At 33.1% G+C, this 22788-nt stretch overlaps 4 protein-coding genes across 4 annotated transcripts; 1 reads left to right on the forward strand and 3 right to left on the reverse strand.

The window, feature by feature from the left end:
- Positions 1–3568: 3568 nt before the first annotated feature.
- LOC149690554 (cytochrome P450 4C1-like) lies at positions 3569–6440 on the reverse strand. The gene is made up of 11 exons (XM_089870521.1): positions 6197–6440; positions 5744–5856; positions 5578–5663; positions 5319–5506; positions 5187–5256; positions 5002–5128; positions 4407–4595; positions 4169–4342; positions 4033–4099; positions 3802–3972; positions 3569–3732 (listed from the first exon to the last, which is right to left on the reverse strand). The coding sequence occupies exons 1-11, from the start codon at positions 6438–6440 to the stop codon at positions 3569–3571; spliced, it is 1593 nt and encodes a 530-aa protein (XP_089726647.1).
- A 2786-nt stretch (positions 6441–9226) lies between these two features.
- LOC149690555 (toll-like receptor 13) lies at positions 9227–10322 on the forward strand. The gene is made up of 4 exons (XM_089870522.1): positions 9227–9457; positions 9518–9745; positions 9810–10082; positions 10140–10322. The coding sequence occupies exons 1-4, from the start codon at positions 9227–9229 to the stop codon at positions 10320–10322; spliced, it is 915 nt and encodes a 304-aa protein (XP_089726648.1).
- Positions 10323–10622: 300 nt separating this feature from the next.
- LOC149690556 (uncharacterized) lies at positions 10623–15023 on the reverse strand. The gene is made up of 5 exons (XM_089870822.1): positions 14583–15023; positions 13734–13799; positions 13574–13649; positions 11551–13477; positions 10623–11270 (listed from the first exon to the last, which is right to left on the reverse strand). Exons 1-5 carry the CDS (start codon positions 14592–14594, stop codon positions 10826–10828), a joined length of 2526 nt encoding a protein of 841 aa, XP_089726948.1. The 5' UTR covers positions 14595–15023; the 3' UTR covers positions 10623–10825.
- Positions 15024–15561: 538 nt separating this feature from the next.
- Positions 15562–18017, reverse strand: LOC149690557 (monocarboxylate transporter 12-like). The gene is made up of 3 exons (XM_089870823.1): positions 16915–18017; positions 16712–16858; positions 15562–16636 (listed from the first exon to the last, which is right to left on the reverse strand). The coding sequence occupies exons 1-3, from the start codon at positions 17141–17143 to the stop codon at positions 15669–15671; spliced, it is 1344 nt and encodes a 447-aa protein (XP_089726949.1). The 5' UTR covers positions 17144–18017; the 3' UTR covers positions 15562–15668.
- Positions 18018–22788: the final 4771 nt, after the last annotated feature.

The following is a 22788-nucleotide window of genomic DNA, read 5'->3' on the forward strand; positions in this document are numbered from 1 at the left end:
TGAAATTTATGTAACAGTTCAAATAGTTTTGAGTAGAAAATGTTAGAACTATGACATTATGCCCTAAGAACCATCGTCTACAAATTAAAGAGTGAAGTGTTTTACGGATAACCCTTTAATTTTAATTAACATTGTATTTCATCTTCTTAATTAAAATTAAAGGGTAATTAATCCAATAATCTTAAATTGAATATTGTGACCCTAGATGGCAAGATGTCGTTTCAGAATCAACCTTTTATGTAGTTTACACATGCGCACATTAAACTTGAAACTATAGACCTAATGACCTCACGCCGCATACATGTAGAGTGTGATCGTGACGTAATGTCTGAGACATTCTTGTCAAAAATGTCGCCCCTTTTTGGAATTTTTGAGGTTGGCAATGCACAAGCCAAGCTCAATTACGTACAATAGAGCAATATACACGTAGTATCTTTGTCCATAATGCGTACGAAACAAATTGACTCGATGAACTGTTTTAGTTCTTTAACTAACTTCCAGTTTGTGTTTTTACTAAAGTGTGTAACATTTCTGGGGTTTTATTTTAAGAAAAAAGTTTATCTTGTATTCATATTGGTTTTATGGGAAGTACAACGCCTAAATTAGTCAAGCACCTACGCGGGGTGGATAACATTCAACATAATAAACGAAGGTAGAAGTTAATTATGTCTCAATTTGAACAGACTTGCACCTTTTTGTGCCCCTTTTGGCATTTGTTGTTACCGAAGAATATCTATGATAATTTCTAATTTATCTCCTTCAGATGCAAACAAACTACCCTGGGTTAGTTGTGTGAAAACTCTGAATAGACCATTTCGATGAAACTAATTGTTAAAGACACGGTGCGTTCCATTTAGCCTTTTGAACATGCACTGTATTACAATCCCTTGTATGTCCCCTTTTTACCGTCGAAAAGGTTGAACCGTGTTTGTATGTAAGCATTTGTTGACGGAAATTGAAAGTAATTTCTCTAAAACCCTTTCTTTCTTTCTTTTGTTTTGGAGATTTATTTAAATTATTTTTTAAACTTTACGGTTTTTAGCTTATTTGGTCTTATCCTAAATGGGTGGTGTTTGGCAACGTTTGCTTAACTACTTATTTGTGTGATTTTTAAACACTTTGGTTTTTTCAAAAGTATATACAAAGTATTTAAGCATTTAAACTTTATTTTCTTCTCATCGGTTTAGGTGTACGCTTTTTATAGGTCAAGCAATGAATGGGTTTGAAAGAAAGGTTTTGGATCTTATTTTTTCTTCGAAAATTGATTTTTGTTTTTCATTGTCTATTGATTTGCGGAAAATTTATGGGTAATCCCATCCCCAAATGTTTCCTTAGTGGTAATTAAGTAAAATAGTAAATTATTTAAACTAATTAAAAATCGAGCATATTTCTCTCTAAAAATAATTGCTAAATTAAATATTTATTTCGAACTATGATTACTGAAGGTTAATTGCTATTATTTTCATACTAAATACTTGAATTAAAGTGTAGATTATAACAATACTTAATTGGGATTTAATTTGAACTTTGAACGCATTCCTGAAATTCCTAACTTCTATTAAAAATTGGTCAAGGTCTCGAATTTAATTTCAAAATCTAATTATTTATGAAAATTAATAGTTTAACTCTTAAACGTGATGCCTCTCTCTCTCTTTCTGTCTCTCGATGATAAACGTTTGATATAAGGGAATATACCTTTTATAAAAAATGAGACGCCAATGATATAATGAGAACCAGATGATGTCACGTTAAAAATGCGTGGATAACGTTTTGATTACTGGCCTTTCGGATAAAACCCGCTATGAATTTTTAAAATTAAGAAACAAAGTGTCCCGTAATATTGAAAACAGATATAAAACATAAATAAAGCCAAATAGAAATAACAAAACGTTAGGAACTGCTTACAGTTAAGCAATGACAGACTTAAACACCATTCAAATAAACCTCTACTTAATTTCTTAAATCTTGAACGACTTTCTTTTGGTTACTTTTTATGAAGTCAAATCTATTATTCTTTAAATCAGCTTCGTTAATATATTTTTTTTGAAACGATATATCTCGGGAAAGAATTAAAGAATGTCTGCAGGAACCGGTTGTCCGTCCTCGCTACTCGGATTTTTTTAATACTTTAATTAATCAATAAGTGACTTAACTCTTCTATTTCTTCTTCAGAAATTTACCGGAACTGTTACCGTACTTCTTAAAAAAGAAGTTATTAAAATAATTTTCAAATTTTAATAAATAAAAAGGCTTGGTAAGTTTATTCCAAGATTGTTTGTTTGTATGTTGTGGCTTGAGAGATGTTTTATTTTGATAACTTCTGTTTAATATACTTCTATACTGAAATGGGTTATTTAGCCATCTTAAAAATTAATTTATATAATGATCTAATCCATTAAAATATTTTTATTTGATTAACGAAATTCATTTTTTTATGTGATAGAAAAAAACTTTTTTTTTATTATCTGACTTCAATGATAATGATAATTATAATTATAATAAGGTTTCGAATTTGATAATTTGAAAACGGGTTTGTAATTTAAACAAAAGCTAAAAAAATACATACTGCAATGGTAATTTATATTTTATCATGGGAACCTTCCCGAGATTAAAAGAAACGTAACTTTAATAAGTATGACACTATAATCCACTATTGGTTTGTGAAGCGCTCCAAGTCCAAAGATGTTGAGCCAAGGCTTGGTTCTTTGCTAAGTTAGAAACGGTTGAAACTTCACGACAAACAAAATACTTTCCTGAAATCTTTCCAAGTGCTTCGGAGACTGCCAAATGTACTAGATTCTTGGCAGCTTCTTTCGGTGTAATTAAAACTAAAGGCGCTAAATATTTCATTAATAATGGGAAATCATGAATTAACGGCGTGTTGACATTGCCTGGATGCAAACAATTAATGGTCACTCGACTTCCTAGCAATCTTCGACTCATTTCCAATGTAAACGCGTTTAATGCTAATTTTGAGTCGCAGAAGCAATTAAACGATGTTTTCCCTGAAGTATCACCAAAGTTATCAGGGTCTAGATTGCCGTATGAGTGCGCCGACGAAGTTACAACTATAATCCTATAAAATTAAAATTACAAACTACTTGGTTTTTCTGCATGTATTTAATGGAATAGTCCATTTGGAAAACTGATTCCATTTTACGTGAAAGGTAAAACTGACTGATGTATCGGCGAGTGCTGCCACTTAGTTTAAAAACGTGAACTATTAACGAATAATTAGTTTTAAATTGTGCATTATGCATTAAAATTTAGAATTTTTTTGGCACTAATTAATTTTTAGGAAATTCTCAATAAGATTTGTCATTTTTTTCTATATACTTTAGTTGCGAATGCCGTGTAAGGCCAATGTCTGTCGCCACCGAAGTACAGTATTATAAAAGATAATATCTTTATTATTTAACTAATTTAATCACTCTTAGCTCATTTATTTACAAACAATTTTATGAGTTTATCATTATGTAATTGAAATTGGACGAAGATTGGTTGTTAGAAAAACGAAACATTTTCCTAAGTTTCGATTTCAAATAATGATATTTTAATATTTTTTTTATTAAATATTACGAGAATGAAACTTGACATTAATCCCCCCGACTACGTTATTAATAATACTAAGTAATATGATCATTTTATCACGTGGGACGTCGGAAGTGACTGAGAAACGACGCAAAATGTGACTTAGAACAACTTTCATCTCTTCCATGGCTAACTTCCAACCTTTAATGTAAAATTTGCGTATGATTTATGTTAGAATTAAAACCGTGCTGTTTTGACTATTGTAAATACCAATGCAGTTCCTCATGCCGACTGAAAATGGTATGAAACCGTAAGGATCTATCGTTTCTTCTAGGAACCTTTCAGGGTTAAAGAGTTCGGGGTCTTTGTAAACGTCTGGGTCACGATGAACCTCGTGAATATTTATTCCGCAATTTGTTCCCTTACGAATGAAATGTCCATCTAAAAATCATATTTAACCAATAAGAAGTTTGTTTTAACCGGCTTGACAAAAATTCGCACCTATTTCAATGTCATGTTTTAACGCCCTTCCAATGACAGCGACAGCCGGATATAGTCTCATAGCTTCCTGCAAAATTATGTAATATATTATAAAGAGTTTTATCGAAAGTGTTACTCGGAAGTAAGTTCCGCTAACCTTTATGACACATTCTAAATACTTCAATTCCTTAACTTGTTCTAACGTTATTGGTGCTTCAGGATCTGTTCCAATAACGTCGTCCAATTCTTCGTGAACTTTGCGTTGTCTTTCCATGTCTTGTCCAAGCAAATATAATGACCATGATATTGCTAAGGATGATGTCTCTGTTGCCTGTAAAAGATGCAAGATTTGTTAATAACTTATTGAATGCAAGTTATATCATAGGAAATCTTACTGCGAGTAGAAACCCTTCGACTTCATTCTGAACATCCTCAAATGCAAATTTCTTTTCATTCAAATGAAGGTCAAGAAGGGTATCCAAGAAACATAATCGTTTTGGTTCCGTTATTTCGTCGTCTGTCCTTTCATTATCTTTTAATTCTTTGCTCATTTTCAAAAATATTGGCGTTCTCATTGCGATAATCTAGGGACATTTGTGGTGTTTAATATTTAGTACCTCCACCCTATTTCTACAACCAGGAATGCATACAGCTTTTAGGAATAATTGTGTGGCCATCCATTTTCCCTCATTTTATATATAGGCTGATTTTGTGGGAAGAGTAGCTAGACGAATTTTACCTCACGAATAATCTACTCTTGTTGCTACCAACCAATGAAATTACGTAAGTTCTCAAGGCCAGCCCACAAAAACCCGCATAGAAATTAACGTTGGAGATATAGTAACACAATTATTCCTAATGTCCGTATGTATCCTGCCCAAGGCAAAAATCTTAGATCTAATCAAACGCTTCGATATAGATGGGATCAACATAGCTACATTTTGCCCAGGGGGTTTTGTCCTTCAAGAGTTTAATTGATTCGTCAATTACTTTGTTCGTGAAATTTCTGGAATACTTCAGGGCTTTGTACCATCTCCTTCCTAAAGGAAATAATTTGAACAAAAAATCTGGCCAGTAATAGAATTTGATAATGCGATCCATTGAAGTGAAACTTAATCTATAGAGTCGTAATTAGTTATTATCGGTGTTAATTTGCAGTTAGTTTAAGTTCTTACGTATGAATGCAATCAATATAGTAAAAGTCCTCGTCTTTCTGGACATCTAATTCAACACCCATTGCGGTTTCTAACCAAGAAAAACAAAATTAGCAAGCAGATAATACAATGTTCAAACGATAACAAACTCACCAATTATAATATTTAAAAAACACATGCTCGTTACGTCTATGATGCTAATTCGCTTGTCGACTTGTTTTTCAAATTTTTCAACCAGAATTTTGGCGTGTTTTTCGAAGCTTGGATAATAGGACTCTATTGTTTTTGAGCTTAAAGTTGGATTAAGCGCTTTACGATGAACTCTCCATATGTGTTCCTGACTTTAAGATTACATTAAAGAATTGTAGTGTAAATAACAACTTGAGGTAATTTGTACAATAAACCAACATACCTAACTAGCAAACTTTCTCTTAACCAGTCTTTAAGAAAGTAATACTGATATGCTTTTCCGACATTGTTCGTACTTCTTAACAACGACTGTAAATTGATAACGTTTTAACGGAGACTTAATTACAATTAAGTTAAATTTAAACATTAATTACTAAAAAATTTCATACTTTGACAGTACGAGCTTTACACAGAAGTACAACTGGAAATGTAAACATGGATGATTGAATTATTCCTTTCCCTTCAGTTAATTTTGCGGCTCCATTAATCGCCTCAAGAATCTCTAATAATAATAGTAATTAAAAATTAATTTACATTGCTTTTTAGAACTGTACCAATTACACAGTGTTCCAAAAATGGACGAACGAAGTACAGTTGGTTTATGGGAAATTAATTTTGAGTCTAAATTGAATGACCTTTTGCCCTAAGGGCCACCAATTACGAGTTATAATTCTAGAACCCCTTAAATTTAAGTAAGTAATTGAAAGATAATGTTAATTTAATTAAGGGGTCATTGGTAACACATCATAACTTGTTTAGGGTAGAACTCTTGTCAAAATGTCATAGAAATTACATTTCTCCCTTTGGAACACACACACACACAAATGTAAAGTACAACTTACTGCACGTTGTTCCGAGATAATTCCTAGTGAACAATGTAATGCTGAGTAAATTTATAGTCGATGTCATTCCATGGCCGAAACGAGGTACTCCTGGTATCGAAGATAAAGTTGTGTAACCAGACAGCAAGGTTTTATTAAATTTAGGTAGATTTATATTTGATATAATGGTCACGATACATTCGGATAATTTTAGTCGTACACTATATAGAAACTCGACTAACAATATCCATAATGGTCTTTCCATTTTGTCTTTCCCCTGAACTACAAAGACTTGTGAAGAGCGGAAACTTTCACTTGTCTTGCAGATGCAGCTTGCCCAAAAGTTTTAAACTCTTGTCAAAACATTTTTCCAAATATATATACTGAATGAACAGTAAATTCTTTGGGTTTGAATCATGATTGTTCTTAAACTAAGAGCAGAGTATGCCTTGGGCCATAGTTTCTTAGCATCTAAATAGGTTTATAGCATCTGATGTATGTTTGCACTGTCGCTTATTGAGGAACGATTGGTTTTGGCAAGGTGGCTAAGTTTTAATTTTTAAACTCTTCTTTGGGCATGATTGGAATATTAAAAACTAAACTTAAGTTATTTGATATTTTCGCGTTTCACTGGATAAAGAAAAACCTTGACGCTATAGTGTTATTTTAACAATTTTTTATAAAATCGTTTAAAAAAAATCGTTATCGGTAATTAATGCAATTTTTTTCTGTAAAGATTAAAGTGTTTAAGAGATAGTTAAATGTACTAACATTTTTTAAATCTAATATTTGCTTCAAATATTGTTATAAAGTTAAGATATAATTATATACGCCATATTTTGTCTGTAAGTAACGCTCTGATAGTTAAACTTGAATTAAAACTACTTATTGTAATATTTATATTTGTTATACGATTTAACTTAAGTATGTCTTTAAAGTTAAATTGGAATCTTAATTTTTTTTAATCTTCAAGGTTTAAAACTAATCGAAAAAAGAAAAATCGAAAGACTTAATAAGAATGTTTTTCATTTCAACGGATTATATTATGTTCCGACGTATGTAGTGGTTAAAATTATCATAGATAATTATGCAGAAATGTGATATAAAATCCTCTACATTGACAGGAAGTGGGAGTGTTTTACTTCCGTGTTTCCATTTAAGAGAATAAGTTCTTGTTATGTTTTGAAATATTTCGAAGATGTCAATATTGTACATCCGTAATTTTCGTTAAATTAATTTAAAAATAAATGTTGAAGTCAAACTCGATCGCGAATTTTGTAGTAGATATAACATACTTCAAGTGTGAGATAAGAAATTTTACTACATGGATAGGTTTCGCTACCTAGCCATAACTTATTTCGCTGTAATTGCTGTATTCGTGATAAATAATCGCTGTTTCTCAATTAGTGATAGTGAGTATATTTAATTAAAAATATATGTCTGTTAATTAGCGATTAGTATCAACATTCATTGTTATTTCAAATGTTAAGACTTAGAATTTTCGTCTCTAATTCAAAACAAAAGTTGTGAAACGGAGGTTGTTGAATCATACGGTGAATACGCGAATATTGTAAGTATTTATTCTAATAATAATTCCAGAAAATTTTAAATTAAATTTAAAATTAATTATAGATTAGATGCATGAAAATTAACATCCTTGACAGTGGAAAATCAATCCCTGTTGGCGTTACGGCCCTAATTTACAGAGAATCTAATGAAAAGGTTCTAAATGAATCTGTCCTTCAACATCTTGGAGAAACTCTTACAGTTTTAAAAATATTATCGGGTAGATTGCGATTTCTTACATCGGACTTTTTCAAGGGTAAGTAATTAAACTGTTAATTAATGACTTAAACCACTGAAGCTTTTTCATCTTCTATCAAACGTCAATGATTTGATCTATCTCTAAATTTTAAATAGGTTTACCTAAATTGATACGAATTAGTTTAAGAGGTAATAACATCTATTCGTTGCCGAGAGATTTACTGCAACATAACCCAAACGTAGAAGAATTTGACATTAGCGGTAATGTGGTTCGATCTTTGAAGACAATTTTTCACGTAACGGTTAATCTTCCGAGATTACTAGTGCTGAAAGCTTCTGAAAATAAGGTAAGTTAATTGTGAATCATTCTATATTTATTTACTGATGGTTATAACAGCGATAGCTTTTATCGTTTAGATTTTGGAAGAGATTCATGATGATGATTTTGACGATGTACGCAATTCGCCGATGGAGCATTTGTACCTTAGCGACTGTGCGATTAGTACCATTACAAGTCAAAGTTTCGCGCCTTTAACTAACTTGAAAGTTCTGGATATTAGCATTAATCCTTTAAACGAAACTGGGTTTGAAAATATGACCTTTGGTTTAGCAAATTCTCGACTTGAAATTTTAACAGCTGGGACGTTGTTTCGACTAAGAAATATTCCTACGAAAGCTCTGTCGTATTTGAATTCGACTAATATAACAGAAATTCGAATGAGGTATATTGCATAATGTAGTGATAGGAAATACAGTTAATTGGAAAATGGCTGCATAGTGATTCCAAGTAGCTCTATGTATTCCTGTTTGTACCTCTTGTTATTGTTTACATTTAGGTATGGAAGGATTATATCACTTGATGAGTTTGCGTTCCCGTATTTACCTACTCTAAAAACACTTGAACTAAATGATGGTACAATTAGAACAATTCATCCCAAGGCTTTTTCCAATTTGCCAAATTTGGAAGATTTAATTTTAAAGGAAAATGAGCTAACTAATACTGATGGACTTACTAATCTAACGCAATTAATCAGATTAGAAATGGCTGAAAATAAACATCCGTATGTAAAACTTCAATCTTTTCTATATTCAATCTTAAACTAGGTTTAAACAATTTAATTTCAAATTAAATTTCAAAGAGGAATTAGTTTTCATCTCTCCGAATATCAACTCACAAGATTAAAAAACCTACAGAAACTATCATTTCGAAGTTGTACCATAAACTCTGCTTTTAAAAAAGGAATTTTGAAAGGGTTAATTTCCCTTGAAAACCTTAATTTGGATGACATGACGATAACCTCCATTGAAGATGGTGCTTTCGAAGATTTGGGGAACCTAACTGTTTTACATCTTTCCGCTAATCGATTACAAACTCTGGAACCCAACGTGTTTAATGGATTATCCAATTTGGATCAGCTATATTTGTACGAAAATATCTTTAACTTTCAAGCTCATGTTAATCCTTTCAGAGACTTGGAAAATTTAGGGTACATTGCGTTGTCGAATAACTTAATTACTGTTAGTATTAATACGAATAAATTTTGTAAAATTATTTCTAATTAATAATTTTAATTGCAGATACTACCAAAGGGGCTCTTTACTCAAATGAATAAACTTGAAATTGTAAATTTGTCTAAAAATAAGATACCATATTGGATATACGATGTTTTCCCAACCAACGCCAATATGAAAGCAATTTATCTTGAATCTAACATGATTCAAACTGTTTCTCCTCGTATGTTGGTTGAATTTTCCAACTTAGATTATGGAGGTCTGTTCTTGGAGTACAACCCGCTGGATTGCAGGGTATATTGCGCGTTTAAAACGTTTTAAAATTGACAAATGTAGCATAAAATATCGCGCTTTGTAGTTAAGTGGAATGTTTGAGTTTCAACAATGGCTTCGAAATACCAGCGTGGTTTATAGAAAAAATCAACTGACTTGCAAAGTTTCTGATACAACTTTTGAGAATTTAGTCTTGGCAAATATTACCGAGCCACATTACCTCCCGGAGTCTGATACTTCGCCTTTAAAAATTGCACTTGCGTCCATATTTGCAGCAATTTTTGCTATGATAATTATACTTACCGCTTACAAGTTGCGTTGGTACTTTAGATACTGGATATTCCTTATGAAAATTAAGGTAAATTAAACATTTATCAAGATTGTGATGTAGATTCATTAAAATTGTGTATCTTAGGCGGATAAGAACTACAAATCCAAGAGCAAACTGTTGTACGAATACGACGCGTTTGTGTCCTACAGTAACGAAGACTCCAATTGGGTTATCGAAACTTTTCTTCCATATTTGGAAAAGTATTCCGTCAAGTTATGTTTGCATCAAAGAGATTTCGAAGTTAGTTTGAATTTAATCTCCCATTGAATCATTTGAACCAGCTGTTAATGTTTCACAGGTTGGAATTCCAATTACGGATAATATACTTCGAGCAATTGAAGTTAGCAAACGAACTGTGATTATATTATCGAGAAATTTCATAAACAGTAACTGGTGTATATTGGAGGCTCACATGGCTGAACACGCCTTGAGAGAAGAGCGTAGAGATGGCATTTTAATTGTCAGTCTTGAGGATATTAAATGGAAAGATATTCCCAAAAATTTAAGGTACACTTTTAATTAATTTTACCTATCATTTAAAATGTACATATATATTATTTTTTAAGTTATTAAATAATAAATTCACAGGTTTCATGATATCCCCTTTAAATTTCTCAGGTATATAATGAAAACCAGAACGCATTTAATCTGGTCGGACAGTAATCAAGGTCAGATTAATTTCTGGAAACAAATGAGATCTGTCTTAGACATAAAAATAGAGAACGAAATTGAAGCTGAAAATTAACTAAATTTTTTTAACTAATAATCTGTCAGTCTGTATTATGACTTTCTTGAGTCCGGTAAGATTTATTTCGAAGTATTTGGAATGTAACCGTGTCGTATGTATTTCCGTCAACAACGTCCTCGCTTGAGTCATTGTTGAAGCAATCTATCTGTAGAAAGGCTGACGTTGCAGCCACGGTTAAGGACACCTTAAACAGTCCACCCTTTACTAGGGATTGTTTGCAAGTAGATAGGAAATTTAGTATTCTGGACGATCTACCAAACGTGTTGAAAGTTTCTTTGGTTTGACTGTTGGGCGAGTAAAATGTGACGGCTTTAGTTGTCGTATCGGGAATGAATGTGAAAGACGTGAACTTGTTTTTAATCGTAACAGTCACCGGAATTTCGAGACTCGTGGTGATCACTTTGGACGTTAGTTGAAGAACGAAGGATCCAAAATCGGTTGAATCGCTAATGTAATAATCCGAGCACCTGTGAGAGTTTTGTGTGAAAAATCTGTTTGCAATATTACTAAAGCCGCGTTTACACGAGACACTTTGGAACCGTTTTCAACCGTTTTGGAAAGGCCTAACACTTTTTAAAAAATAATATTTGCATTTTCTCGTGAAAGATCTCTTGTTTTATCAACTTAATATTCTTTATTGTACATTCCAAAACGGTTTAAAACGGTTTCAAAGTGTCTCGTGTAAACGCGGCTTAAAATATTGATGAAAGCGTTTTATGGCTATGATGTAGTTATATAGTTCCTTACCGTAATCCGTGTTGCAGCAAATGAGACAACATGGTCTCCAGTTGAACATCTCCGTCTGACACCCCACGAACGTAAGCTTGCACGCTGCAATCATTCTGAAAAACGGATTGCAGTAACTGGTCCGAGTTGAAGAGTAATTGCGGATTGCATGACAATATGATAGTGTGGGAAATAGCGGTACTTCTCAATAGCATCTTGACAGTTCTTTGGCAACAGCCTTTACAAAATTCGCAATTTAATTTTCCTTCGGTATATCGAAAATTGCTGATGCTAGGGTAAGCCCCAACGTGAGAGTCAGGGTATATTAAGGGCAATTCTGGGGCTTCGAGAAAACATCGACAATCGCGAAATATGTGCAAGATGAACTTGTATCGAAAATTCTCGCCATTGTCGAATGTTAAAAAATATTCGCTCGGATGTCGGAACTGTCTTGGAAAATAAGTAGCGTGGTTCTTATTCCTAAGACTAATTACCGTTTCACTTTTAACCAATTTTGGGTCGCGATCCGTTACTTTTTGGAATCTTAAAACACTTCTGTAAGACACGAACTCGATGTTGACTGATGATGGACTTGGGTTAAACGTCTTTTTCGCGGTAACCATGACGTAGATGGTTTTCAAAATTATTACTGTTGTAAAAATAGTTACTGTTTGATCCTCTCCTTTGTCGTATACCTTTACTCGAGCTTCGTATCGACTGTATTTCATTACTAGGTTCGAAACAAATTTTTTCTTCTCCATGTCACTTCTCAACGCGATTTCCTGATTGAGGTAAGACACTGCCAAAAACTCCAGGAATATCTTGTGTACCGGTTCGTAACTGGCGCTTTCACGTTTCTCAAACTTGGGTGGCTGTTTCAAGACTCCGCAAGCTTTGATAAAGTGTTCGTCTTCTTTGAATATGGCCTTAATCGTTTCATCTTCGATGTAATACTTGTTTTTCTCCAAGCAGCTAATGAACAACTTGCCCAGTTTAAGGAATAACTCCCATTGTTCGTGCTCGTAGTAGGATAGACCTTCCCGGTACATACATCTTTGAGACAAGAGTCTTAACATGGCTTTCAAAAGATCGTACTCGTGATCAAACAAGCCAAATTGACCGTTTTCGTGCAAGTAACACATGATGTATAATAGAAGCGGCGACCACATTGAGGCAAAGTTCATTTTGGATATTTTTGCTTTTAAGTTTTTCACGTCTTTGGGGTCTTTGAAGTACGTGTTCAGGAAAGTATCAGGGTTTGAAATCATCCGAATTCTTGCGTTTCGGTCAATTAACGTGTAAAACGATGATGGTATCCTGTTAGGCCTTGTCGTGAAGACAAAGGTGCAAGTACGTAAGAAGTTAGGCTGCGTTTCCTGAAAATCTTCGTCCTGGTTGAATGTCAATAAGTCTTGGATTGAACCGAGTTTTTCGTCGTTAATTTCATCTAGACCATCCAATATCAATAGAACTTCACTTCCCAGATCGGATATAATCTCCTTTATTAAGTTTTCTTCAACTCGCGTGCCAAGATTATTTAAGCAAAAATTTATAACGCTTTGGTTAAGGGAGGCTCTCATCGACCGTAATCTCAGAAGTATGACTAGTTTGAATTTCTGCAAGGCAGCGATGTTATCGAGGGCCCAGTCGTGGGCGATTTTGACGCACATGGTCGTTTTACCGTACCCAGCGTCTCCTTGAAGTAAGATACGTCTCGGACCCTTTGGCAAGACGCGCATGGAACCCTCGGAGTTGGATAAGAACAATGCTTCCCAAGGTATATTTTCTCTTCGAATTTGAGTTCCATTACGGTTAAGTTCTTCCAAGTCTAACTTGACAAAGTAATCTTCGGCTTCGTAACAGTTGCTGGTCATCCATGGGAATGGGACGAACCAAGCATTCTGGGAGCTGAAAAGGGTCCTGAGACTTTCTTGTAGTTGTTTTAATACTAGGTAAAGTATTAAAAATACTCGTGTTAATTTATGGAGTTCAAAAAGGTGAAAGTACTTCGGTTATAAACGTTTTGCGAATTGGTAACTTATACCTCTTTCAGTTTGTTCTTTAGAATACCCTCTTTGTTCAGATCCGTAAATATCCCCTTGGTTAATTGTCACGTCACCCTTACGAAAAGAAATACAATACTTAAAAATAATTTAAATTAAAGCTATGGTTAAGGTTGGGTTAGTCTAAGAAGGTGTGTTTACTTGGTTCACTTTGATAGTTGTTTTTTCACCTACTCTGATCGTACCCTTTCCCTGTTGGATACTTAACTGAAACATGATTAAATTAGAAATTAGTCTTAATTAATAAATTAATGAAGGTCTAATTTATTCAACAAAAAGCGAGTCACGAATGCTAGGAATTATGTAGAAATTAATTATCTAGAACTGATATGATAACAGATTTAAATGTCAAAACGAAAGTTCTGATTTAAAGTAAGATATTTATTTTGCTTGGTGATCGAGGATTTTACTCTGCGTGATAAGGCTATTGTCTGACTTTATATGTATTCGCCGAGGGAACAGTAACTTAGCGTAAATGATTACGAGTAACCGCAACCAGTGTAGAGGAAATTAGCCTGTGATTTACCCCTCGCATTACGCAATACACCCAAGAGCGTAATGTACAAGTAGACCTAAGACAATGTCGAGGATATAGTAACGAAATACGTTAAGAATAAAACGTAGAAAAATTAAACAGGAGACGAAACTTGGATTGGAAAAAATTTAGGACAAGAGTTCTACTCTCTTGAAAGATGAGACATCATAGTTATACTGTATAGCTAGCGTCTTTGTAGTGTTTTTATCAAGATATATTATTATACTAAGCAAAAAATACACTATAATAGTACTCCGTGGTTTTGTCTAGGCCATATTATTTTTTAAAAAATATTGCGAATTAGACTTAATTAAAATTAGTAAAAGAACACTCAACAATCCCAATCGAACTGAACGAAGTCAGGTTGTTTTGTAAAATAAACATTTGAATAACTTATACAACAAGCACACTTACGAAAAGAAAAAGCTGACAAATTGAAGTCCAAAACTTCTTACCTTTTCAGCCATTATGATAGTCACAATATATTTATAAGAAATTAGTTATTTTCAAAAATAATATCACCATCACCATGCCCATGCACTGTTCCTCACATAATTAGATAATTAAGTTTATTAAACATTAAAAACGTTATAAATTTTCATAAATTATGCGAGATTGTCTAACTCCGACCGCTGTCTGAATACACTAATTTTAGGAAGCAGTGTCTCAACATTTCTATGAATTCTAAATGACGTTAACACTGTACGTTATCTAAACTTTAAAGTTAACATTAAGAGATTAGATTAACTATGACCAAACTATACACCTTTATATATTTTTGATTATGTTCAAAATTTGCCTAAAATACTTTGAAATCGTTTTATCGCCTTGGTTTATTGTTAAGAGATAAATTTTACATCTATTATCGAACCAATGGAAATCCGGTTTTGTATGAGAACCGGGAACTTCTCTCTAAACGAAGTTAGAAGAATTATCTTTACTGGAAATCCCTCGTACACTTTTAAGCGACATCACATTTAACTCTTAGAAGAACTATAAACTTCACTAATTAGTTTTAATTGATAAAAAACATGTATTGTCAGTTTATAAAAATTGCGAGACTTAATTGTGTATATCAGCTTAATCATAATTAATTTTATATATATTATTTTATTTTATTCATATATATTTATAGATGGAGGCATAAAGACAGCAAAATTCAAAAATTTAACTACTGTTTATAAATATATTTTTCTAATTTTACATATAATTTCTTATTACGATATTCAAAAATCAACCCTGCCGTTTTTAGGTCAAGCAGTTTTTATCATATTCTGATGTCACAATTTATTTACTCGCTTGTTATCAGATTCTGATTTTATTAAATATGTTATTTTGGCTTAAAATATGTTAGAAAATGTTGTGAAGTACATAAATTTATAGAATATATACTCTAACACTTCTTAGGCTTTGTAATGCTACATACATCCTGAGAGACCAGGCATCGCTTTTTTCTAGAATCAGTGACGTTTCAACTACGTCAGTACCCAAACTCTCAAACCTATGTATACTTAATACATCTCATAAACTTATATTAATTACTACGCCGCGACAGTTTGTACAGATTTAGTTTGAAACCTGTCCAAACACACATCAAATGACCATATTATACCGCCTATTACAACAAGAAATCCTAAGGTGATATAAAAATTCCCAAAATTGAGGCTTCCTCCGTTGACCAGTCTTATCAAATAGGGTGAGATGGCTGAAGCTAACCCGCAAACAAACGAAATTATACTGGTACTGAATGCCACAGACTCAGATCCCAATTGATGTGCCAAAACCGTGTTTCTCACGGACAGAAACGGTCCTGACAGAACGCCAGTAACCAAAAACAACGCCAGCAAAATATGCGCGGATTCAAAAACACCACATAGTACCACGGCGCACCCCTTAGTTATTAACAGAAATATTGATAGGGTAGCGGGTTCAAATACACCCTTATCCGATAAGAAACTGAATATAATTGGTCCGAGTAGATCACCAACGTGGTAAATCACGACTGATAATACAGACAGTGATTTTCCAGCTCCAACTGAATCCATATGGGTTACTACCGTCGCTGGAATAAGTTGATTTGAAACTTGCATAAAAACACTTCCAGCGCATATGTAATAAAAACGTGAGTCTTGAAACACACTGCTCAAAGAAACTGGACATAGTAACAATTTGAATCGTTTCAAATGCGTAACCTTTGAGATTAGTTTAGCATTTTCAGACTCGTAAATTTTAATTTTTTCGGTGACGAGTTCAGTCGAAGGTTGAATTTTTGGTGCATGAGGTCGGAGTAACGATGCACCAACTAGGACGTGCGATACTAGACCGCTGAGTATTAAGTAAGCGCCACTCGCGTCATACTCGTCTAGAAAGTACTGTATTAAGACGGGCAAAATCATTCCTCCAATAGTAACTCCGCATAGGGCTAACCCATTTCCAGTGGTACGAAATCGCACAAAGTATTTACTGATCATTGCAAATGCTACTGGGAAAGCCGCAGCGTGAGCTAAACCTGTTATGATTAAATTTATAGCTGATTTAAATTACATTTCACCAACTGAAGAATTTAATCGTATTTGTTATTTACCGAAAATAAAACCGTATCCAATTGTGAAACACAAAATACTAGACGATCCCATGTAACATATGTAAAATCCGGTCGTTGCCAATAAACCAACTACTAATGAAACTTGCTGGCAAGTGAAATGTTCCAGAAAATAACCCACGAAAATACCTAAAATTACTTACTATTACTTCCTTAAGACTTAATTAAATGACGTTTTCTCTTACCGAACATGAATTTAACAGCCAAATTAACCGAAAATGGTACCGCCGCTATATCCGAGGGTACATTGTAACGTATCATCATATCTCTGTACAAAACCCCCGATGAACGCACAACTCCAACGGTGCAAAAACATATTAACCAACATCCAAAAGCTATAAACCAACTGTAGCCTTCGTCAGGCCCGGGATTATCCCAACTCCTTTGGAATTGCTTTAAGACGTACGCGAACATCCTTGGTAACCAAGTCCTAGTCGGTCGGTCTAAATTTGTGGTCACATTTAAAACTTGCACGTGCCCACTATCAATTCGAAATGACTAGATATTTCTTTGCAAATCCTTTTAATCCTTGACTCAAGATGCATTAAATTCATATTTTTTTTCATTTTTTCATCAAAAACAGATAGAAAATAATCTCTATTAGATAAATCGTTCCAAAATTTATTGCGTATGAACTGTTAAGCTGGACGTACTTTTTGGGGTTTTTTTTTAATTTAGTTTAAGTAAATAGTTCAAGATTAATCTGAAATATAGAACGTTCTGTTTACGCATTTGTTTACATTAATAAGCTCTCTTTAAGAAACTTCTTATGCAACCTTTTTTTTGCTTTTTTCGGAGTGCCATTGAGTGTTGTATTTCACGATCAATTGTTTTTGGTCCATATTTTTGAACTTGACCGTATATTGAATCTATTATCCGATAAAGAGTAATAGGAAGGTCTGTAAATTACCCAGACTACCAGACATTTACTTCAGATCACTTTCTCAGCTAGTAAACTCCGAAATCACTCGATCATTTCGACTTCGTTTTTAGTTCACTTTCTAACCCAAAAACCATTTACGTTTTTCGTAGTATTGAAGCGTAAGACCATCTCGGATCACTATATTTACGAGGACCACGACCCCAAAAACATTCATTTCCCATCTGCGGAGTAAAACACGTTAACTAATGCTTGGTTCACGTTGTGACATACAGTATAAACATTGGTTATATTCATCGCCACCCCACGAAACATTCGAAGGAAATTTGGCGTCTTTTAAAATAAACCATTCATAATCTGCACACATTTTTGGAATTATCAACTCGGTGTGATTTCCGTCTGGTCCCCCCTAAAAGTGCTATATACGTATAGTATAAATGTTGGATTGAAATCGTCCTATATTTTAAATCAGTACAGTGTTGATGTATGGACGACTCCAATTTCAATCGAGATAGCAAAAATTTACCAATACTTAATTTAGTTTTATATCGGTGTTTGGGTGAGTTGGTTTCCATTTGTAATACTTAAATTGGTATAGAGAAACTTCAACTTAAATACGTTGTTGTCGGTCCTTTTGTGATTCGTAAGCCCTTGGTCAAGTACTGACCAGTTCTTTCTGCACTCTCTTAGCTCACCAACGTTCTGCTAAATTTATTAATAGGTGTACAGGGACTCGAAAGTAATTAGCTTCGTAATACATTAACTAACTTATCAAATTAAGAATAAGTAAATCTTTAATTTCGCAATTTCCTAATGCGTTAATATCATGACTAAATAAAGGCAAAAAATGTGTCTTTCATAAAAAGAATGACTATAAAATTACACGCTTTGATTACCCTTAAGGGCTCTGGCGTAAATCATTATAAGATTAAATAATTTCGGTAATTCGAAACCGGATTCATTAAACCAACGTCTTTTAATAAAATCATTAAGATTGCCGCCGCCTTTGATACAATTAGGAATGTATAATTTAAACTCCTCTAGTATAAAACCCACGCTACAAAATATTTGTAGGAACACTGACTTTATTTGAAAATATAGAAGAAATAATTCATAAGGCATTTTTTCAATTAGAAAATAAACATTATGTTTATTATGTACCGGGTGTTCTTAATTTGGGCGATGTTCAGTGACATTTTTCCGTCCAGTTCACTGTTTTCATGTTAAGATTGCAGTGTATTAAGGATAACCCTTTAACTATCTGACACAAAAATTACAATATTAATTAAGTTTAAGGAGTGGTTAACATAAGTCTTAAAAATCAGGGCAAATAAAACCACTCATTTTATTTTTAATAAACATATGGATTAACCGCCCTAGATTGTATATCATTTGTATATACACCATAATCTTTAACAAAATTATCAGTAATATTGTTATATTAATCTTATGCAAAAGATAAAAGATTAAATGGAGAAAATGATGGTACCTACGAAAAGGTATTGAAATATATAAAGAATATCTCGTGTATAATATTGTTAAAGAACATGGTGCCATTGTTATCTTAGATAAAATTGGATTATTGATATTCATTTTATTTCACCATAATGTGCAATAAAACTTGTAAACAATTGGCAGCTTTTTAGTAAGGTAGATGAACCACATGTGTTAGGGCGTTACTACACCTTCAAATACAGTATAAGCCTGCATCTATTTTAAAACAAAATGAACTAAACCTAAAACGTTTAAACCCTCTTATCAAAATTTATCAAGCATTGAAGTTCGAGAACAGATGAAATTAAATATTATCAATTCACGAAAAAAAATTGATAAAATTCATTACATTATTAGAGCAGATTTTATAATTAATTTTTATTCGTTAGTTTATATCGCGGAAATTTTCTATGACGTAATTAACTCTAATCAAGACTGCTGCGCAGATTCTTTTGGAGGGTATATAAATGGAGCGTTTATTTGAGCAGTTTTTTTACCGATGTTTGTGAGATCGTTAATTCTCTCCCTCTCTCTCTCTCTTATCACATTGATTTGATTTGACACGATTGTTTTAATTCAATCAATCAATAGTTGATTTTATCGAGGTACCTGAGTTTTTTATCTAGGCGGAATTATTTGACAGAAAAATAATAACGGAGATTTAGAATGTATTCGAAACCAGCTCGTAACTGGACCGACTGCGAATCTTTGACACACGCTGATCTTAAGGTAGGATCAATTTCTCTTAAATACAGAGTGCTTCTGATAATTAAGGGGATGTTCTTTGGGTTATTTTGAGTCGAAAATGTTATATCTATGATATTTTGCCGTTATGATTGGAGTATTTTACGGATGGTCCCTTAAATTTAATAAAGAGACTCAAAGACAATGAAGGATTTTTAACATGCATAGACTAAATGCGTAGTTATTAGTTAAATATCACAACTAAATATCTCTCAAAAACCACCAGATTTCCGGTATACCTTATTTCAAAATACTAAGTAATCTTAATAGAACTTCACACCAATTTATTTGCGTGTTAGTTCAACCACAGAGGATAAATATCCCTTTGATGTACAACATTACGTATCAAACCGCGTCAACCTTCGCGGTATTATCAAATTGAATTGAACAAAACAGTATATCATTTATTCTATCCGGCATTCCTATCTTTTTAGAATCCAGGTTGCAAGTATTAATTACTTTCAAATAATTTAGAATTTCGCACCATCAGTTTCTCACTATCTAGAAAAGAAATGTCAGATTCGTCGAAAATTAATTAAGAACTAAAAACTGTCTTTAATTTAAAATTCTTATCACGCTTTTTGAAAGTTCTTTCGAAATGGTGGATAAATAATTATATTCAGTGGAAGTTAAGTTGTTCATAGGTGTTTAAGTTTTACTTAATGTAGAATTTTCGTTATGAAATGAACGTTTAGAAATCGCTTTCGACAAAATTTGAAATATTGTTGAATAAATCATATAAAAGGTGTTATAATCTGTTGAAAAACCTCTAACGCCTTCGACTCCTTCTTTTTCCTTTTAGTATCTCTTTTATGAATTGATAACATTATCATACCGTATTTGAAAATGATATAAATTGGTTTATATTACAAAGGGGTCTATTAGTTTTCAATACGAATTTCAAAACCAAATCTTAATGTACAAAGAATAAGTCATTTCAAGTAAAATTGTAATTCAATTGCAGGCAATGGTGGGAGTTTTCACGACTTAACACATACGTGCAATTCAAAGGTGCGTTTCTCTGTTAAGCAAACACAAAAGGTGAAATAAGACAGGTGAAACTACCTTAGTTTGTGGAACTGTTTAAAGAAACCTCACTTTAACTGATTTAGTTTTGTAATAGTTCTGGAAAACGTTCCCAAATTCGAATATCTTTGAGAGATTACGAGACGTTAGGCTTAGCTAGTTCTTGCCTTAAGAGTTTCGAAGTATCATCGGAAATTGGTAAGATATAAATTTGCAATCGTGTATGCATGAGGTATTTTTTGTTCAAATTCGACGTCTTGCAAACGCAGACTTTGCGTCTACCCTGTATCTTTGGTTCATTCCTTGGGGGTTATAAAAGGTTTTGGTTACCTTTGATTTTTTTTAGAGTAGAGTTCAGTTAGGACTTTTCACCAGTCTTATTATACCTCGCTTAGTCCTATGAAAGCGTCTGTTACTGAAAATTCAGAGTAAGTTTCATTTTTTTTATTGTCTTCAAGTATAGCCAGGATATCCCCTTCGGATACTATATTATCTTTTAATTGAAATTAGCTCCTAGAATTTAGCGTCTATAGTTGATTTAAATTACGGTTAAATGTTAGACCGACATTATCATTAAGTCCAGAAATAATAAACCAGAAATAGTTTATAATTTAATTCTTGTTAAATTTGATTATTATTCATTTTAATTGACTGTGATATTAGAAATCACACTCTCGGCGCCTCTGAGGCGATAAGTTTAATGTCTGGGTAATTTGAACCGCAAAAAAAATGTATACATAGATTTTGTCAGGAAGGTTAGAACGTCTGTTAATTATCAGTCAACAGTATAAACAATTAACATATAAAATTTTTTCTCCAAGATAAGACCAGTAGTGATATTATTGACTTAATTAGTAGTAACTAAACTAACGGTATAAAATACCTCAGTTTTTCTACCTCAAAGTATTTTACCAAATAAGGAAATATCTTTAAATTGAAAAATTCCAAAATTCCTATATATCTTTTTTAAATCACGTAGTATGAAGCCAACCAAATAAAGGTCACTTAATACCAGAAATATTTGCCGAAAAGTACATAGAACCAATCGTAAATTTTACAAAGATACGAGCTATCGAGCTATCGTTTCTTCAACGCCCATATTTTCTATTTTGACAAATGGCATTAGACCTTTTAACGTTCCTTGTAATTAAATCCTTCTTAATATAACTGATATTTGCTCAATTTGTAAAATCTTTTGAAAGCCTAATAACTTAAGAAAGTCTTTTTTTTTAATATTATTATTATTTCCTTGGATGGTTTTACAAATTGAATAAAATGGAGAGCCTCGAGCTAAGAACTCTAGATCTCTCAGCCGTAGCCTATCTCTCGATTCGTGCGGGGTCATTCGTGAGAGCGCGGGAGCCGTACGTGGGCGACTCCTAGCGTCGACGTCACGAAACTTAAAATGTTTCATACTTCCCTAACTATACTTAATGTTAAACTCTTATGTTGTGACTAGTTTGTAGTTTGGGTTGGTAACAATGGCAAACTTTATTGCTTCTGGAGACTGTTCACAAATTGCGTCACGCCGCCAGGGGGCGTTTTGACCAAGCTACTGTGACCACCATTGCTAAAAGCATAGGGACGTTGTGGTCAAAACATTCAGGAACGTGTGATAAGGTTAATGAATCGATGAATTATAGAAGGCAAAATGAATTGTGACTTTTAATCACCGTGTTTATATTTTGAGCCAATCAGAGGTCTGTTTAGTCACGTGGTTAATTCATTTTATAGATGGTTTGCACTAAATTGCTAGAAAAAAAATTCCTCCCCTCTCAGTTTGCTGTGTGATCATGCCCACTGAGCCAAGTTTGTCAAGAACTGGTTCAAACTGAACTGCTAGCCTTTCTTTCTGTAGTATCTTGGCTTACAAACGGCCTGGCAACACTGAGGTGAAAACTATGCATAAAAACAT

The sequence above is a fragment of the Phalangium opilio genome, unplaced genomic scaffold, assembly GCF_054372755.1.
Source record: "Phalangium opilio isolate 3A_F unplaced genomic scaffold, DU_Popi_V2 ptg000031l_1, whole genome shotgun sequence".
Taxonomy (NCBI): domain Eukaryota; kingdom Metazoa; phylum Arthropoda; class Arachnida; order Opiliones; family Phalangiidae; genus Phalangium; species Phalangium opilio.

What these genes read in the sequence shown, in the direction of transcription:
- LOC149690557 (XM_089870823.1), bottom strand. Translation starts at nt 17,143, where the DNA reads ATGTTCGCGTACGTCTTAAAGCAATTCCAAAGGAGTTGGGATAATCCC. An exon ending in GGCTGTTAAATTCATGTTCG is followed by an intron (nt 16,859 to 16,914) that starts GTAAGAGAAAAC and finishes AAGTAATTTTAG; the next exon opens with GTATTTTCGTGGGTTATTTT. An exon ending in TGGATACGGTTTTATTTTCG is followed by an intron (nt 16,637 to 16,711) that starts GTAAATAACAAA and finishes TAATCATAACAG; the next exon opens with GTTTAGCTCACGCTGCGGCT.
- LOC149690554 (XM_089870521.1), bottom strand. Translation starts at nt 6,440, where the DNA reads ATGGAAAGACCATTATGGATATTGTTAGTCGAGTTTCTATATAGTGTA. An exon ending in TTATCTCGGAACAACGTGCA is followed by an intron (nt 5,857 to 6,196) that starts GTAAGTTGTACT and finishes TATTATTATTAG; the next exon opens with AGATTCTTGAGGCGATTAAT. An exon ending in CCAGAAATTTCACGAACAAA is followed by an intron (nt 4,596 to 5,001) that starts GTAATTGACGAA and finishes AAATGTCCCTAG; the next exon opens with ATTATCGCAATGAGAACGCC.
- LOC149690555 (XM_089870522.1), top strand. Translation starts at nt 9,227, where the DNA reads ATGACGATAACCTCCATTGAAGATGGTGCTTTCGAAGATTTGGGGAAC. An exon ending in TGTCGAATAACTTAATTACT is followed by an intron (nt 9,458 to 9,517) that starts GTTAGTATTAAT and finishes TTTTAATTGCAG; the next exon opens with ATACTACCAAAGGGGCTCTT. An exon ending in ACAACCCGCTGGATTGCAGG is followed by an intron (nt 9,746 to 9,809) that starts GTATATTGCGCG and finishes CGCGCTTTGTAG; the next exon opens with TTAAGTGGAATGTTTGAGTT.
- LOC149690556 (XM_089870822.1), bottom strand. An exon ending in CAACTATCAAAGTGAACCAA is followed by an intron (nt 13,650 to 13,733) that starts GTAAACACACCT and finishes TCTTTTCGTAAG; the next exon opens with GGTGACGTGACAATTAACCA. An exon ending in TAAAGAACAAACTGAAAGAG is followed by an intron (nt 13,478 to 13,573) that starts GTATAAGTTACC and finishes TACTTTACCTAG; the next exon opens with TATTAAAACAACTACAAGAA.